This window comes from Eretmochelys imbricata, chromosome 3, assembly GCF_965152235.1.
Source record: "Eretmochelys imbricata isolate rEreImb1 chromosome 3, rEreImb1.hap1, whole genome shotgun sequence".
NCBI lineage: Eukaryota > Metazoa > Chordata > Testudines > Cheloniidae > Eretmochelys > Eretmochelys imbricata.
Genome location: NC_135574.1, coordinates 60258504 through 60277298, shown reverse-complemented (window position 1 = coordinate 60277298; position 18795 = coordinate 60258504). Strand labels below are relative to the sequence as shown.

The 18795-nt window shown below is 40.1% G+C and overlaps 1 protein-coding gene across 6 annotated transcripts in view; it reads right to left on the bottom strand.

Moving 5' to 3' along the window:
- Window positions 1-18795, bottom strand: part of MYO6 (myosin VI) — a 176528-nt gene that overhangs the window by 57470 nt on the left and 100263 nt on the right. For all 6 annotated transcript variants that reach the window (XM_077812706.1, XM_077812710.1, XM_077812705.1 and 3 more), the window contains exons 15-18: window positions 15850-15922; window positions 4659-4786; window positions 2923-3018; window positions 1773-1946 (exon numbers count right to left, since the gene is read on the bottom strand). In XM_077812706.1, the coding sequence (XP_077668832.1) occupies window positions 1773-1946; window positions 2923-3018; window positions 4659-4786; window positions 15850-15922 (471 nt within the window). The remainder of the gene's footprint in view (window positions 1-1772; window positions 1947-2922; window positions 3019-4658; window positions 4787-15849; window positions 15923-18795) is intronic.

Genomic DNA, 18795 nt, shown 5'->3' with positions numbered 1-18795 from the left:
CCCACTGTTCCTCAGACATTCCTGTTAACTGCTGGAAATGGCCCACCTTGATTATCACTACAAAAGGTTTTCTTCTCCCCCACCCCCGCTCTCCTGCTGGTAATAGCTCATCTTAAGTGATCACTCTCCTTACAGTTTTCAGAGTAACAGCCGTGTTAGTCTGTATTCGCAAAAAGAAATGGAGTACTTGTGGCACCTTAGAGACTAACCAATTTATTTGAGCATGAGCTTTCGTGAGCTATAGCTCACTTCATCAGATGCATAAGGTGCCACAAGTACTCCATTTCTCCTTACAGTGTGTATAACACCCATTTTTTCATGTTCTGTGTGTGTATATAAATCTCCTAACTGTATTTTCCACTGAATGCATCCAATGAAGTGAGCTGTAGCTCACGAATAAATAAATAAATTGGGTAGTCTCTAAGGTGCCACTAGTACTCCTTTTCTTTTTGTGAATACAGACTAACATGGCTGCTACTCTGAAACCTGTCATTAAATTTATTAAGGAATGTATTTTATGTAAGCATTGTTTTGGAGGAAATAATTTAACTGTGAGTGTCAATATGCAGTTTTACAAGAAACAACAATGGCTTTATGCAAAAATCTATATATGCTCATGATTGAGTAGCAAGGAATGATCCGGTGAGACCCATGAACAAATTCTGTAAATGGTTTCATCTTCTCTCTCAAGTTGCTCAGGTAACTGTTACAATTAGAGAAATTCAAGACTGATTTATTCACATTTCTCGATACACAAGTGAAAAATTTCCAGTCTTAAACCACAGAAGAAATAAAGTCTCCTTTGGTAGTGATACATTCCCCAGTGCTATTTGAAGTGAAACTGAAATTTCCAGTGCTTGAAGTGTTCATTAAGGGTATGTATTATGTCTGGGAAATTAACACTTATGAATTACTGTAAGTAGAACATATACACTCAAAATGCCACAGAGGTACAAAACATTATGAACACTGATGTGTTGAAAAGAAGAACTCATGCTGAAATTGCAGCAGCTATAAAATAATGAGTCCATTAAGGTAATAAATTTACCTGCAGCCCCTGGCTGTGCCTGCTTTTCCTCTCTCAACTTCCCTATAGTTCTCTCTAGTCATCCTGAGCTGAAATAATCCAGCTAAAAATAAAACTGCTGAATGAGGAAAGGAAGCAGAAAACATGTGGAGAAGACAAGGCTTGAAGGTCAGCTTTACACCAAGTGGAAGAAAGGAAAAAATTAGGAGACGCATCAGATACTATGATCAGGTAGTGAAAAAGGAAGTATTCAGCATACGGAAAATATCTGTCAAAGCAATCACTACTGCTGTTTTGCACCATTTGAAATGAGGTTTTAAGGTTAGCTTTTAAATGCTGAGGTGGCAACTTACTGACAAACTGTTACCTCTACACCTTCAAATAGAATGGAAGAACACTTTTTGTCAAACTTAGAACTATAGGTTCCAGATATAGAACAAGAACTTGGAACTTGTGCTTCAAAAGTTTTATTTGAATTTGGGGAAAAACAGAATTATAAGCTGCTGCATTTTAAAATAAAAGCAAGGATTGCCTTCAAACAATCTTCATTGTTTGCATAGCACAGGCCATCATTTAACTTGAAGATGTGGTTTTATTACATTTTATTTGAAGAACAGCTGTTTAAGAGGATTTTTTTCATGAAACAAGTTATCATCTGATTCTCCCATACTTAAAGTTCCATTCATTTCAAGCAATTTAAAAGCAACATACTAAAAGAAAGAACTCATTTTTAGTATTCCAATACCTTGAATTTGTTTCCCACACTGATGAAGCTAAGCTTTCCTGCTTTTTGTTTGGGATCCTTGTTGTTATTAGTGGTAGATTCAAATAGTTCCCGGACAAACTTATCCTTGGATTCACATATAAGAGATTCAAGGGACATGTGCAAAGCATCATTGTTTTTCTCCACAAACTGGGTCTGAAAAGGAAACAAACAAACAAAGCGTTGCATATAAACTTCACAGTACTAATAGCTTTACTTAGTCCTACATAAAGACATCCTTTGTTCAAAATATCCCACCAAAAATACCTAATGCTAAAATACCAAGAATTTGGGGGGGGGGGGTAATTTAAAATATAATTGTAGAATATTTATTGTCTGTGTCTGACACTAACAACAGTAAAGGGAGAAAAGCTGGTCTTATGTTTAAAGCACGGGACTGGGAGTCATGAGATGTGATTTGAAATCCTGGCTAAGCCTAGTCCGTACTGAAGTCAGTGCTAGTTCTGCCATTGACTAGAACAGCATCAAAATTTTACCCCTGGTTTCTATTTTCAGTTCTCATCACCTCACCCCTCAGCCGTGTTGTGAGGCTTGATTTCTTAATGCTTGTGATGCAATTTGAGATCCTTAGAAGGTGCTGTAGAAATGCAGAATTATTATTCAGACCTTAACTTGTACATATTAGCGTTGGCAAATGAAGTGAGAAATAATTGGGATATTTTAGTCGCTAACTTGAAGATGCATTTAAAAGGTCAGTCTTACCAACTAAATTGACTAAAACCAAAGACTGAGAAGTTTGCACCTAATGTTATGCTTTGGAATCAAGGAGAATTTTGCTTTAATGGAATAATGATCAGGGCATTTCTGAACTCTGAATACATTTACTACTGAGCTAGCAGTAACAACAAGCGATTATATTTATACTTCTATTGATTAAATATTGGTTAGACGTATTGGGTTAATCAGCATAAAGAAGAATTTGAAGTGTCCATGTCTTTTTTTGGGAGTGGGGGTGGGGGACATTTAAAGTTAAACCGGAAGAATTTTTAACTTGCCTGATAATGCCAAGTGATCTCAATTTCCTAGATTTCATAGGAAAACACTAATAATATAAAGGAGAACAGGGCAGTACAAATGAAATAATTAACATGAGTTTGTTAAATCAAGGTACCGTCTCATAGCACACTGCTCCAGCAAAATGTCGGATAATAAAGCCCTCATCATCTCTGATATTTCTGTGAACAGTCAATTTTGACTTCCTGGGAATCTGCAATAAAAAAACAAGTTACACAGAAAAATCATTAAGGACAAAATCAGAACAGTAAATTTTCAAATCATATTTTTCTGCTAGAAATATTAGATGCTATGGCCTTTCCTACAGGTTAAGATTAAAGCTGTGAGAAACTCCACTATTTCAGTTCACTGGGATTCAAACTTTTTCTTCATCCTGAGCTTTTTTGAATGCGCCTGCAACTCACAGTAAAATGCCACTGCAACTGCCAAGATTAATAATTTTTATCGTCACAACTGCTTCCTAGTTCAACACTAATTCCCACAGGTGGCATAGAATATTTGGTTGGTGCACAGTATTGTCATAATGATAGGGAATAGAGGCTCAGATTTATCTTGTAAATATTTTCATCCAAAAGTAAGACAGCGACATTGAAATTTGCCTTGATGAGTTGTCCAAGCATGGGGTGTCACAGGATGGAAGCTACAACAGCTGCAAATTAGCTGTGTAGACTTCTGAATTAAGTGTTGAATAGCTGGATACAAGGTGAAAGACCCAGCTGTAAGAGATGGAACTAGGAACCAAAGGCTGCAAGTACTAGCTGACTACTAAAACCTAAAGAGTCTGACAAGAATTTCTCATAGCACAGGAATCCAGTTAAGGAAATAAGTATTAATTTAGAGGAAAACATACTTTTGTTAAATTTGCCTGTATTTAGTTATTATGGAAGTGGCATTTCTTGTGTTTTTGTATTTTAAAATATGCGTGTAAATACATAGTCTGGGATTGTGTTAGTCTTCTAAACGTATGCTTAAAAAACAAACAAACCTTTCCCAAAAGGTTCCACCATTTCATCTTTAAAGTACTATGTGGGAGAAAATTGGACTGAAAAACTGAGAAAATTGGACTAAACAGATATTTGCCAAAACTCAAAGCTAAAAATCTCGGAGGAATCTTGGAGAGGGAAGGGGAAAAGGGTTATTTGATGGTATCAACTCTGCCTTTTTAAAAGCATCAAAATGAAAATCCTTTTTATTTCCTTTTCATAGCTAGAAATTATTAGACATGCATGGGAGATTCTGATATCCACTACAGTTAAAATTATGCACAAGTTTGATGGAAGTTAAACCTTTAGTGAACCTTTCAATAAAACCTAAACTGAGTTTACAGTTTGTAAAAATGTCTGAATGTCATATGATTGGGATTGCATAAAGAAAGGTTTTCACAGCATTAGTTAAGACACTTTGTTTTTTAAGGGAGAGGTGAATATGTAACACTTTCTAAAATGAAAGTTTTTCTACTTTTCAGTAAATCATTCTATAAAACCTAAACACTGCTTTCAACGCCTTCCTCACAGGTTTTTAAAATATCTTTAAAAATATACAATAATAGACAGAGAGGATTTTGCACCAGAATGATCTTGGCCTCGGCCATTGTTCTGGTCAAGAAAGCTCCATGGGTCCATTGAGAGAGAGTCTAGGGCTGCCTACTGTTACCATCCTTCAGACCCAAACCGATTTTCCAAATGGGAGTGCAATACGCTGCCACCAGACTGCATGAACATCACTGGAGTTTTCCATTCGGTTTTTTATTCACAGTGATTTCTAACTTACGTTATATTAGCATCCACTCTGGGAATTTATTTTTATAAAATAATGAAGAGTAAGTAAACCTACAGATAGTCTGAAATGCTCCTTGTGTTTCTGATGCACCATAGAAGTAAAATGCTGGTCACTTGGTTGCGGAAGACGATTTTCTTCATCCAAAATATCCAGCACACCTACTAATTTTGCTTCAATCAGATCTATTTGTAAAACAGAAATCAATGTCTGTGAAAACGCTATATATAATTACTTATCAGAACAAGAATGTTACTTCAAAAATATTACCAACATGGTACTGTATAATTATTACAACCATCTTAGTTTAGGTTAAGGAAAAATCTGATCACTACAAACAAGTTTGGCACATATAGCTATTGATTTAAGCAGTATTCTGTAGTTCACTGTCAAGTTCCAGCTATGAAACTAGGATATGATGGAAGAGTAGAAATACACTGGTGTACTAGGTCTTTTAGGCCTATACACCGTTTTGCTTTTAAAAGTCTCTCATACAGGTTTCTCACTGTGCTGAATCAACAGTATGAGGAAGGATCATAAATCTATGATAGCAACAAGAGAGGATGACCAAAAGCTGAAAAAAGCTGAAAAGACTTCAGCATGCTCACAGCAGCATTGGGCATGATTGCTTTTTAAAACCATGCTGCTTTGACTGTTTATCTAAATCCCCAGACTTAATACATGTAAATTCTGTTTTTTGAAGATAACAGTAATAAATATACCCATGCTCTTAGGTTTCATAGATTCAAGCTCAGAAGGGACCATCATGATCATCTAGTCTGACCTCTTGCACAATGCAGACCACAGAATCTCACCCACCCACTGCTGTAATAAACCCCTAACCTATGTCTGAGCTTCTGAAGTCCTCAAATCATGGTTTAAAGACTTCAAGGTGCAGAGAATCCTCCAGCAAGTGACCTTTGCTCCACACTGCAGAGGAAGGCAAAAAAACCCCAGGGCCTCTGCCAATCTGCCCCGGTCAAAGATCAATTAATTGCCAAAATTAGGCTATCCCATCATACCATCCCCTGTACAAACTTATCAAGCTTAGTCTTGAAGCCAGATAGGTCTTTTGCCCCACTGCTTGCCTTGGAAGGCTGTTCCAGAACTTACTCCTCTAGTGGTTAAAAACCTTCATCTAATTTCAAGTCTAAACCTCCTGATGGCCAGTTTATATCCATTTGTTCTTGCATCCACATTGGTACTGAGCTTAAATAATTCCTCTCCCTCTCCGGTATTTATCCTTCTGATATATTTACAGAGAGCAATCATATGTCCCCTCAGCCTTCTTTTGGTTAGGCTAAACAAGCCGAGCTCTTTGAGTCTCCTTTCATAAGACAGGTTTTCCATTCCTCAGATCATCCTAGTAGCCCTTCTCTGTACCTGTTCCAGTTTGAATTCATTCTTCTTAAACACGGGAGACCAGAACTGCACACAATATTCCAGATGAGGTCTCACCAGTGCCTTGTATAACAGTACTAACACCTCCTTATCTCTGCTGGAAATACCTTGCCTGATGCATCCCAAGACCGCATTAGCTTTTTTCACGGCCATATCACATTGGCGACTCATAATCATCCTGTGATCAACCAATACTCCAAGGTCCTTCTCCTCCTCTGTTACTTCAAACTGATGAGTCCCCAGCTTACAACAAAAATTCTTGTTATTAATCCCTAAATGCATGACTTTTCACTTTTCACTATTAAAGTTCATCCTATTACTATTACTCCAGTTTACAAGGTCATCCAGATCTTCCTGTACAATATCCCGGTCCTTCTCTGTATTGGCAATACCTCCCAGCTTTGTGTCATCCGCAAACTTTATTAGCACACTCCCACTTTTTGTGCCAAGGTCAGTAACAAAAAGATTAAATAAGATTGATCCCAAAACCGATCTTTGAGGAACTACACTAGTAACCTCCTTCCAGCCTGACAATTCACTTTTCAGTATGACCTGTTGTAGTCTCCCCTTTAACAAGTTCCTTATCCACCCTTCAATTTTCATATTGATCTCCATCTTTTCCAATTTAACTAATAATTCCCCAAGTGGAACCGTATCAAATTCCTTACTGAAATCAAGGTAAATTAGATCCACTGTGTTTCCTTTGTCCAAAAAATCTGTCACTTTCTCAAAGAAGGAGATCAGGTTGGTTTGGCATGATCTACCTTTTGTAAAACCATGTTGTATTTTGTCCCAACTACCGTTGACCTCAATGTCCTTAATTACTTTCTCCTTCAAAAATTTTTCCAATACCTTGCATACTACAGATGTCAAACAAACAGGCCTATAAATACGCGGAGCACGTTTTTTCCCTTTCTTAAAAATAGGAACTGTGTTAACAATTCTCCAGACATACAGTACAACCCCTGAGTTTACAGATTGATTAAAAATTCTTGCTAATGGGCTTGCAATTTCATGTGCCGTTCCCTTAATATTCTTGGATGAAGATTATCTGGGCCCCCGATTTAGTCCCATTCGAGATTCACTTCTACCTCGGATGTGGTAATTCCTCATTCCCATTTGTCGTCCCTAAGCTCCTCATTAAAGATTGAGGCAAAGTATTTGTTTAGATATTGGGCCGTGCCTAGATTATCCTTAACCTCCACTCCGTCATCAGTGTCTAGCAATCCCACTTCTTCTTTCTTTGTTTTCTTCTTATTTATATGGCTATAGAACCTTTTATTATTGGTTTTAATTCCCTTGCAAGGTCCAACTCTACATGGCTTTTGGCCTTTCTCACTTTATCCCTACATGTTCTGACCTCAATAAGGTAGCTTTCCTTGTGGATCCCTTCCATCTTCCGCTCCTTGTAGGCTTTCTATCACCTCTCTTGAGATGTTTGCTCATCCAGCTTGGTCTACAACTCCTGCCTATGAATTTTTTCCCCTTTCTTGGGATGCAGGCTTCTGATAGCTTCTGCAATTTTGACTTGAAGTAATTCCAGGTCTCCTCTGCCTTTAGATCCACAAGTTCTTCAGTCCAATCCACTTCCCTAACTAATTTCCTTATTTTTTTTAAAGTTAGCCATTTTGAAATAAAAAACCCTAGTCACAGATCTATTTTTGTTTATCCTTCCATTTAGTTTGAACTGAATTAGCTCATGATTGCTCGAACCAAGGTTGTCCCCGACAACCATTTCTTCTATAAGGTCTTCACTACTCACCAAAACCAAACCTAAAATGACATCCCCTCTTGTTGGTTCAGCAACTACTTGGTGAAGGAATCCATCAGCTATCACATCCAGGAAAATCTGAGCCCTATTATTATTATTACTAGCACTTGTCCTCCAGTCTATATCTGGGAATCTCCCAAGTCCCCCAAGATCACACAATTCCCATTAGTATTTACTTCATTGGTTAATGCTAAATGACTAAGAAACCTAGGACCAGATGTTCAAAGGGACTTAGGTGCCTAAACTCAAGTTTTAAGTGCTTACATTCCACTTTTAAGTGCCACTGAAATCCACAAAACCCCTCTTGGCTGATCTCTAGCCCTGTAAGCACCAAAACTCACTCAACCTACATTTTTTATGTATTAAAGTATTGAAGTGCCTAAGTTCCCACTCTCTGAATAGACCCAGTGCCTCTCTCTAGGTATCTGGATGCCTCTCTCATGCTTAAGCCCCACCACCATCCTTAAACTAGGTGCAGATAGGTGTTCTCCAGTCTATCTTGCCTTCAGAGCTTGATCCAACAAGTGTGCTATGAGCATGCGTACTAGATTGGGACCCATTCAAAATCTGACTAGAGGAGGAGGCGGTGGTGGTCCCTTATAACTTTTAGCCTATTGACTAGAGCACTCACCCACGATATGGGAGACTCAGGTTCAACTCCTTCCTCTGTTTGATAGGGAGACAGGATTTGAATGGGGGTCTCCAACCTCTTCAGAGACTGCTCTAAAACGCTGGCTATAGGATATTTTGATGTGGTCTCCTCAACCTCTTCTGATGAAATTGCTCCAATTTAGAAAAATACTTAGTCATTGGGTGAGAGAGAGAGAGGACTCTATAGCCTGGCGGTTAGGACACCCACCTAGATGGTGGAAGACCCAGGCTCCAGTCCCTCTGCTCCAGTGATTCTACATATCTAAAATGGAACAGCTTCAACCAGAGTGATGGGAGAGCCACATCAGAGTATCCCACAGAACAGTAGTTATGACAAACTCCTCAGAGGCAAAACTCCCCTGTTCAAATCCTCTCTCCATCAGGCAGAGTGGAGGAGTTCACAGAATCATAGAAGATCAGGATTGGAAGCGATCTCAGGAGGTCATCTAGTCCAACCTCCTGCTCAAAGCAGGGCCAATCCCCAACTAAATCATCACAGCCAGGGATTTGTCAAGCTGGGCCTTAAAAACCTCTAAGGATGGAAATTCCACCACCTCCTTAGGTAACTCATTCCAGTGCTTCACCACCCTTCTAGTGAAATAGTGTTTCCTAATATCCAATCTAGACCTGAAACTCGACACCACTGCTCCTTGTTCTGTCACCTGCCACCACTGAGAACTGCCGAGCTCCATCCTCTTTGGAACCCTCCTTCAGGTAGTTGAAGGCTGCTATCAAATCCCCCCTCACTCTTCTCTTCTGCAGACTAAACAAGCCCAGTTCCCTCAGCCTCTCCTTGTAAGTCATGTGCTCCAGCCCCCTGATCATTTTCATTGCCCTCCGCTGGACTCTCTCCAATTTGTCCACATCCTTTCTGTAGTGGCGGCCCCAAAACTGGACGCAATACTCCAGATGTGGCCTCACCAGTGACCAATAGAGGGGAATAATCACTTCCCTCGATCTGCTCCTACTAATGGAGCCCAATATGCCGTTAGCCTTCTTGGCAACAAGGGCACACTGCTGAATCATATCCAGCTTCTCATCCACTGTAATCCCCAGGTGTTTTTCTGGGGAACTACTGCTTAGCCAGTTAGTCCCCAACCTGTAGTCGTGCATGGGATTTTTCCATCCTAAGTGCAGGACTCTTCACTTGTCCTTGTTGAACCTCATCAGATTTCTTTTGGCCCAATCCTCCAGTTTGTCTAGGCCACTATGGACCCTATCCCTACCCTCCAGCATGTCTACCTCTCTCCCCATTTTAGTGTCATCTGCGAACTTGCTGAGGGTACAATCCATCCCACCATCCAGATCATTAATAAAGATGTTGAACAAAACCAGCCCTAGAACCAACCCCTGGGGCACTCCGCTTGATACCAGCTGCCAACTAGACATTGAGCCGTTGATCACTACCCGTTAAGCCCAACAATCTAGCCAGCTTTCTATCCATTTTATAGTCCATTCATTCAATCCATACTTTTTCAACTTGCTGGCAAGAATACCGAGTTAAACGTTGCCTCCCTGCAGCCCAGACTTAGGCACCTAACTCTTGATAAAATCTCCTAAAAATTGGGAGGGGTGGGATTTAGGACACCCTACTCATCTGCATCTCACTTTGTCTAGTTCAGGTGGCGCTGCACGTAGTGTGCTGGCTTTCTATTCTTAGGCACCTATCTCTCCGCATGCACTGGAGAGGGTGGTGGTACCGTAAGTGGGAGTGGGGATTACAAACTCAATGCCTCACTCTAACCTCCTCATGATGCAACTCAGGCACCCTTCATGAGTAGTGAACAGGAGGGGGCTGCCTCCGCTTCAGTGTAGGTATTTACCTAAGCCAAGAAACTGACAAAACAGGCAAGAATCAAATTAGATTGGACTACACCCAGCCTAAAAAGGTCTGCGCCAGCAGTTTGGGAATTTCGGCTGCCACAAAAGGTTGGCTAGGAAAGAACAGATTGTTTGGCAACAGAATAAGAGTATACATTGGAACATGAGAAGGCTGTATCAATGCGGCAAAGCCAGAATGTTAGATAAAATTACAACTACATCCTTTTCTATAGACATTCTCAATATATGTGAAACAAACTGGACTGGAAGTGGCCAACTTTCCATAAAGCATCGTAGAAGGAAAGACATGCCCAAACAAAGGAAATTGCCTTCATATTACCAGAAAAAGCTTACAGTTCTTTGAAAAGCTATACATGTGTCATCTCACATAATGAGCGTTAAATTACAAGGTCTGTGACTATAATACAAAACTACAGACCCACAACAGATGCAGAAGACAACGTCAGAAGCCAATTTTACAATGAACATCAAGAGGAGATTCCCGGAACCCTCTCTAAAAGTTTTTTGTTCACAATCATAGAATCATAAAAACATAGGGGGGGGACTTTACTGCCAAGATGGGGCATGATAATATGGACTGGGAGACCTGGGAAAAGAAGGCATAGAAATGAGCGAGGGGACAGATTACTTCAGTTCTGTGCTATCAACAATCTATTTAAATAACACACAGCAGATCAGCACAGGTGAGTCAATAAAGAAATAAAGATTTCTAATGATGGTACTACAAAAAACATGATCAACACCATCTTGTAAAACAACACTGGAAAACAAATGTACTAGACTACAAGGTCTACAGAAGCCTAAATACAAACTCAGACCATGGGGTAGTGATTGGTCTGAGTTTGTATTTAGGCTTTTGAAGTGTTAATTTGCAAAAGACGGCAAAGGGGTCTATCAAAGCTCTGAAAAATACAGACACTATGGTGACCTTTCAGAACACCATCAGTGGCCACTTTGCCCCTCTCTTAGACCTAGAGGACACAATAGTAGACCAATTCTGGGAGGAGGCAAAATACTTCATTCCTACCATGAGCAAGGAGGTTTTAGGGATGAGACTGTATCCAAAAAGGAAAGACTAGGTGACACCAGAGACTGAAAACCTATCAAGAAGAAATAGAAAGTCTGAAAGCTAAAGATTACCCTGAGTGGAAAAAAGAAATACAGACAGCTCAACAAGGAATTAAAAAGAACAGTTTAAAAAAAAGCTATGAAAGACTGGCTTGAGAGAGAAGGCAAAGAACTTGAACAATACTTACATAAAGTAATGCTAGAGGGCTTTTTCAGAAAGTCAGATTACTATCAAAGAAGTTAACACCTGTAGAAGTCAGCTACACCATGCTCAGGGGAACTACATAGTCGATAAAGATCAGAAGCTTAGAACATGGAAAGAATATTTTCATCAGCTATTGAACATGAATAGTCTTTGAGGCTATCAACTGTGAAGGCAACAATGAAGGAAGACACATATTGGAATCAGAAATTGAAACTGCAGTCATGCCCCTGAAAAATCAACAAGACACCTGGTACAGATGGTATATTGCCTCAAGTGTTAAAATATGGTGGAAGAAGCAAGGTCGTGCTCCTTTACAAACTATTCAGGGACAAAGGGTGAAGTCCCTGAAACCTGGCAACACCAAATTATTGCATCATTCTTTAAGAATAGTGACCTGGCAGATTATGACAACTACAGAGAAATAAGTCTTATAAGCATTCCTAGCAACGTATTCCAAAAGAGTGATTCTCAGCCAAATGAAAAGAAAAGCAGAGGAAATCCTTTCTGAGTCACTAGCTGATTTATACCTGGATGGTCCACCACAAATCAGTGATTTGTTTTGCGTCAAATCTTGGAGGAGGGAGAAATCAACGAACTTATTTTGCACATTCGTTGACTTTCAGAAAGCATTCAACTCTTAACAGACAGACTCTGTGAAAAGTGGTACAGTTTTAGCAGGAAGTGGATTCAAATATCACAGTGTCCGTACAGCCTAGTTTGGCATGCAGTAAGCGTCAGTGGTGAGACGACAGAATGGTTTGAAGTGAAAAGTAGAGTCAAACAGGGATGTGTACTCAGTCCAAATCTCTCTATGTAACATTGGCGGAGGCTGCAGAATACTGGGACCAGATCATCAATCATCTTGACTTTGCAGATAATATTGTAACGATACTCCCTGTGGAGGAATGAGACCAAAAAGCAGCAACTAACTTGTACACAACATCCAGAGAATGGGGATTAAAAACAAATTAACAAAAGACCAAACTAATGGCAACATCAAAAATCAAGCAACAGGCTAAACTAGTTATCAATGGTGTAGTAACCAAACAAGAAGATGGTTTATGCTATTTGGGTTCCATCATAACATATGACAAATAATGTGAAGAGGACACAGACAGGCAGACAGCTATTGAGAACAGAACATTCACATGCCTGAATAAAAATGTTTGGATGGTTAAATCAACATCTGTGACAGCTAAAACTAGATTTATATAAAACACTCATTGTACCCACATTACTTTATGGTGGTGAAACATGGGTACTGACAAAGAGCCTGGAGCAAAAGCCACGAACATTTGAAATGAGGTTCCTGTGCTGTAGGCCATCGGTGCTGGAACTAAGGTGCTGGAAGTGTGACAGCACCCCCTAGCTTGAAGTGGTTTCCATCATTTATAGTTTGGTTCAACGGCTCTCAGCACCCCCATTATACAAATTGTTCCAGCACCTCTGGCTGTAGGTGTGACAACACTAGATAAATTAAGAAATGGCAGCATCCACAGAAAAGTGAAAAAGTGCAGTGAGTAACTACAATTGTCAAAGGGTGCTAACTACAACGGTTTGACCATGTCGCTAAAATGACCCCATACCGACTGCCTGCAATTGTTCTCTGTGGAAGAGTGAGTGGTGAGAGAGAGAGAGAGAGAGAGGTACCACGGTCAGCCAGAAGACAGTTGTATAACACAGTATATAAAACCATCCAGGGAACACCTTAACAAGCTCAAATGGCAGCTCAAAAACAGATTTAAGTGAAACCTGCTTCCAACCTTGGCCCTACCCAACCTTGGCTTTGGAAAAAGGAAAAGATGATGATGATTTGAAAAGTAACTGCCTAAGCGAACATAATCTACCTTTATTCTGTACCTTATTCAAATACTACTTACAGATGTTCACTGCAATTATTGCCCTGCCTTAATTCTATTATAGGAAACCATATTAAATTCAGAGGTTTAGGCAGAAGAATCCTTTATTCCCAAGATCTGGTGTCTGGCAGTAGCATCTCCACTGAGGCAGAGAACAGTGTGATTCGATTCCCCGCCCCTCAAAATACAGACATATCAAATCAACGCTATATTTAAGGAGTCTACTGATTATAAATTATCAGATGTCACTGGAAGTTGGAACATTTTGGAAGGTGCAATATAAAGCAAAAAAGGAGCCATCTGAGACTGAGATGTGTGAGTACTGAACAGTGAGCAACACAAAAAGCAAAGCCTCAAATGAAAATGTATTTATACAGAAACCAGTGTTGCTGTCTTTTCTCATCCATTTAACTAAGATAACAAAGCCCTTTTCTGCTTCTGGGGCACATTTGAAAAAAAATAAATAGGCATCTGAAATCATTTAAAATGATTTTTTTTTGTAGGAACTGGAACCTCCTTAAGCCATGACGACATTAATGGAAATGTACCCATATCAGACTACCAAATGGGGCTGGTTTGTGTTCATACAACAAGACAGCACTTTTCTTGCTGCTACCCTTCAGGTTTTCTTCCCTGGATCATCTCCTACTGTTCTGTCAGCAGCCAGCTGTCATCTTTGCCTGACATGGCTACCAGTGGCCAATGCAGAGCCAGCGATGCATGTCCTTGTCTGCCTAGGAGGAAAGATGTCTGAACACATCTATAGATGCTCAGAAGGAACCACCAGTGGTGACTTTGCAACTGATGCCAGATGGGATATCCTGCCATCATCACTGCTTCCCTAAATGGAGATCCTGAAGCTACCACAGTCAATGCTGCACTGAATTGTATGTCAAAGTCAGTTTCTCTCTTCATCATACTGGATAACCCCAATTATGGTAACAGAAGTTGGGAGCAGATAGACCATTTTAACCCTCTCACATACTGAAAACAATAGCAATATCTAAATTTTTATTTTGTTTTTAATTCACCCTGTTCAAGCAACAAGTGTATAGGGAAAAATCGGACAAAAAATTTAAAGGAAGGAACCCTTTATCTCCAAATATACAAACATCTCTGCTTTGGTTCACAGATCTTTTAATCTCCTTACGCAAGAAAAATATTGCTCTGTATACCTCACATTATCTGTTTTGATTAATTTACCTGGAAAATTCCACATGTTCACCACTCTCAGATTATAAGATCTTCAGGGCAAGTACTATGTCTGAGCATATATTTATCTGCACCTATCACAATGAGACTCCATTACTGATTGGGGTTCTGTGTGTTACTATTATATAAACAGGTGTAGCAACGCGGCGACTCACCAGTGCGGTGCCTCCCGCTGGTCATCCTCAGAATTAGCTCTCCAGCCTCCGGAGCGCCCTCTGCAGGCTGGTGTCCCCCTTGCTTCAGGCCCCCGTATCTCTCCCGGACCCTGGTGCCCCTGTACATCAGGGTTCTTCCCCCTGTAGTACCCCCGCAGTCTCGGTCTCCCCTCCCCAGGGAATCCCCACCCTCTATCCCCACCTTGCCTCAGCGGCTACTGCCAGTCCTCATCTAGCCCCCACACACTGGGGCAGACTGCAGTCTGTACCACTCGTCGGCAAGAAGGATTTGGACCTGCTGCCTTTGCCTAACCTTGGGCTGCCACTCTGCAACCCCACTACCTGCTTTAGGCCTTCAGCAAGGCCTGCAGGCTAGGGGTTTTCCAGCCTGGAGCTCCCCAGCTCCTCTGGCCTTTCCCCAGCTCTGCTTCATTCTAGGTACCCTGGTGAGCTCTCAAGCAGCCAGGCCCGTCTCTTCTCCACAGCTAGGGAGAGACTCTCTGCCTGAGCTCCTGGCTCACAGCCTTATATAAGGCCAGTTGTGGCCTGACTGCAGCATGGTCCCAGTTGAGGCTGCCCTCCCAATCAGCCTAGCCTCTTAGCTCTCCCAGGGCTGACTGAACCCCTTCAGGTCTGGAGCGGGTGACGACCCCGCTAGAATAGGGCAGAAGAATCTTCCCTTAATTAATTTCTGACAGAACTATTGGTTTATTCTCTGCAAAAACAAACTTGCAGAGGCTCTGATGAAATCTCCCCCTTTGACCCTGGGCAGGAACAACTCAATGGGCAGAAGCAGGCAGTACTTAGAGAGGTGCAGGGTCATCTGCAACAATGGCCACAAGAAAATAAAATAAATATACCCCAGTCTTGCAACTGCATCAGTGAAGAGATCTCTGCATCCACACAGACACAGTTGCAGCATCAGGGACTAAAACCTAACAGCAGGATCCAGTGCTGGGATGGTCATTGATACGACAAAATTACTACACTGCTAAACATATTTTGGTCTATTCTATTGAAAGCCACTATGCTCCAGGACCATAACACTTTAATGAAACAGCATACAAGGTTTTCAAGTACATACCTATACAATCCTGATTGTCTACATAGTGCACTTCATTGACTCCCAGACCTTCTTTCTGGTAAAGTTCTTGTTCCTAAAATAGAAAAAATAAAAATATTTCAGAGAAAATATCATTTACCACAGTTTTTCCCATGCACCAAAAGAGACAATTTTAACTTCTATAATGACAATGAACAAACAACCTGGAGATTTTAAAGTGCTTGGATACGGCTTAATATAGTTCCAATTCCATTTCCTTAACACTAACAATACAATATATATTGTAGATAAATGAGGATAAAGTACTTCAGTAAGATGTCAATATTTGGCTTGAGAATATTACTTTCAAATGTTAGAATAATTTGGAGTTCAGCACTTTGTGAAAAACAATTAATGTAAAAATTATTAACAGGAAAAACTGATCTTTAAATTTAATTTATTTCTAGTTTCTAGCAGGGTTACTTGATTACTTTCAAACATATATGCAAGAATTTTTTAAAAGTCTAAATAATATATTCTTGATTAAAAATAATGACTTCCTAAAATGAATACAAAAATATTCTAAAAATCTCTGAATCCCAGGTTAGAATGTCACAATAAACCTGATGAGAAAATTATGATCTTTTCTCCTTCACACTTTCAACATGGGATATTTTATTTTACAGTATGTTTTAAGTGCTAATTTGAGCATTCTGATGATCATAAAAGTTTCTCCTGTGCTGTGGCTCTTATGACATGTGAAATGGTTCTAAGAACCAAGTGCAACTAGCACCACACAAAACATTTTTAAATTCTTAAAGTTTCAGAAATATATTTCAGAAAACAACATTAAGATATAAAATGTGTTTGACTTGTCCATTAAGCTACTTCTCAGATACATATCTCCTTTGTGCCTTCAGCAACTCAAAGTGTGGTAGTAGATGTCTCATGGAGATTATAAAATGAAGAGGTTTTGTTTTGTTTTTTAAAAAAGGTAACATTTAAAACATTTTTAAATGAACATTATAAGCTTTTGGAGGGTTGTTGGTTTTTTTTGCAGTTTCTAAGTTCTAAAATAGATGAAGACTCAATCATTCTTCCTCCTCTCCACCTTCCTCCCTACCTGTTCCCCCTCACCTTTCAAAAAAATATACTTTTTTTCCAAACTCAATTTGATTTTTTAATGCTACCCAGACATAACTGCAGGACAGGGTGGTGACGCACTGGAATGGATTACCTAGGGAGATGGTAGAATCTCCATCCTTAGAGGTTTTTAAGGCCTGGCTTGACAAAGCCCTGGCTGGGATGATTTAGTTGGGGTTGGTCCTGCTTTGAGCAGGGGGTTGGACTAGATGACCTCCTGAGGTCTCTTCCAACCCTAATATTCTATAATTCTATAACACCTTGGACAGTAAATGGCTTAGCTGAATTTTCAAATAGAAAAATTAAATTGGGAACATTAAACATTTCCCAAATGTGCTTATATTACACAGCAACCAGAAGGCCCAAACAGGATTGTGGATCTATTCTTTTTCCATGAAAAATGGACATCAAGATAGAAGGCATAGAGATTATTACATGAGAAGTTAACCAATAAGTTGTGGCCCTCGATGCCCCTCAATGCCAAATGGCAGAGGGCCTACCATAACGTAAATCACATCAGGCCTGGCACACTCAGTACCCACAACACACAGTTGTCATAAGAGGCATATAAAAAGGTGTTATGTAAGGTATCATATGGAAACATACTAGTGACACACTGTTCCCAAAAAGCATTGCGTACAGGCTGTATAAAAAGAGTTACGTGTGTGTGTGCTGGAAATATATGTTCTTCAAGTGTGTTTGGAAGGCAGTGCATACACCAAGCCTAACAAAGGAATGTGGATTGGCATGTCTGGCTGGCTTGATTACAGGCACAGTACAAGGAAAGTATATTTACATATAAGGTAAACAAAGCCACCAAGCTAATGAGTGGCAAAGTAGACAACTTATTAAGCACACCGGAGTGGGGGGGGGGGGATCTGCTTTCCCGGCTCTTGAGGCAGAGAGAATGGATTTTTGGTAATAGAAGGTGCAGAAAGACATTTTAGTTATTCATCATTTAGGGAACATGGGGAACAGCACTCTCTGAGCCTGTGAAAGCTGGATCCCTTGGCCAGGAGGACCAGAGATGCTGATAACTTGATGTAAGAGAGGAAACTAACTTGTAACAGTTTGTAACTTGCTAAAATTAAGTTTTAGACACTAAAAAGTATGTTTTGTTTGCAACCACAGCTGTCTCTTATTCCCTTGCTTATTATCATTTATTTACAAAGAACAGAGATTTAAACATATTCTTAGTTTTATTATAAACCATCTCAGTGCTGTTATATTGAAGTAAAATTTGAGTCTTCAGCTAAGCTAACAGGCTGATGTGTGCTATGTCTCTTAGGAAGCATTGAATTTAATACTTTCTGTGGGTGTCCAGTGAATACCCAGGGAGACATCTGGGGTTAACTGCTTGTTACCTACAAGACATAGTTTAAATTGGTAGGTTCTCGAGGAGTTTGCTGGCAAGGCAGACAGGCTGGAATGGCAGGGAGCTGACACACAGCTTAGCAGCAGAAAAGTTCTCACTTGCTGACGCAGAAGAGCAAGACAGTGGCTTACAATTCTGGGAGTCCTGATCAGAACATCACAGTGGTGTGGTCTGGACAGGATTTACACACTGCCGACTGGTTGACTGAAGTTCATATTTCAAGCACTGATAAAGCAGATTTTACGTGAGAAGGTTGGGAACAGTCAAAACAGTTACCGTTTGTTTTCTTCTATTTATTTCAGGCAACAAAAGAAAGTATAAAAATGAGCAACAGCGAAACGTTTATGAAATTAGAAATAGCCAGACTGAAGGTTGAACAGAAAGATAAAGAATGAGCAGCTGTGACAGGAGTGTGTGAATACCAGAAGTGGAAAGCTGAAATGAGTGTCAGTGGGAGGCAGAAAGACAAC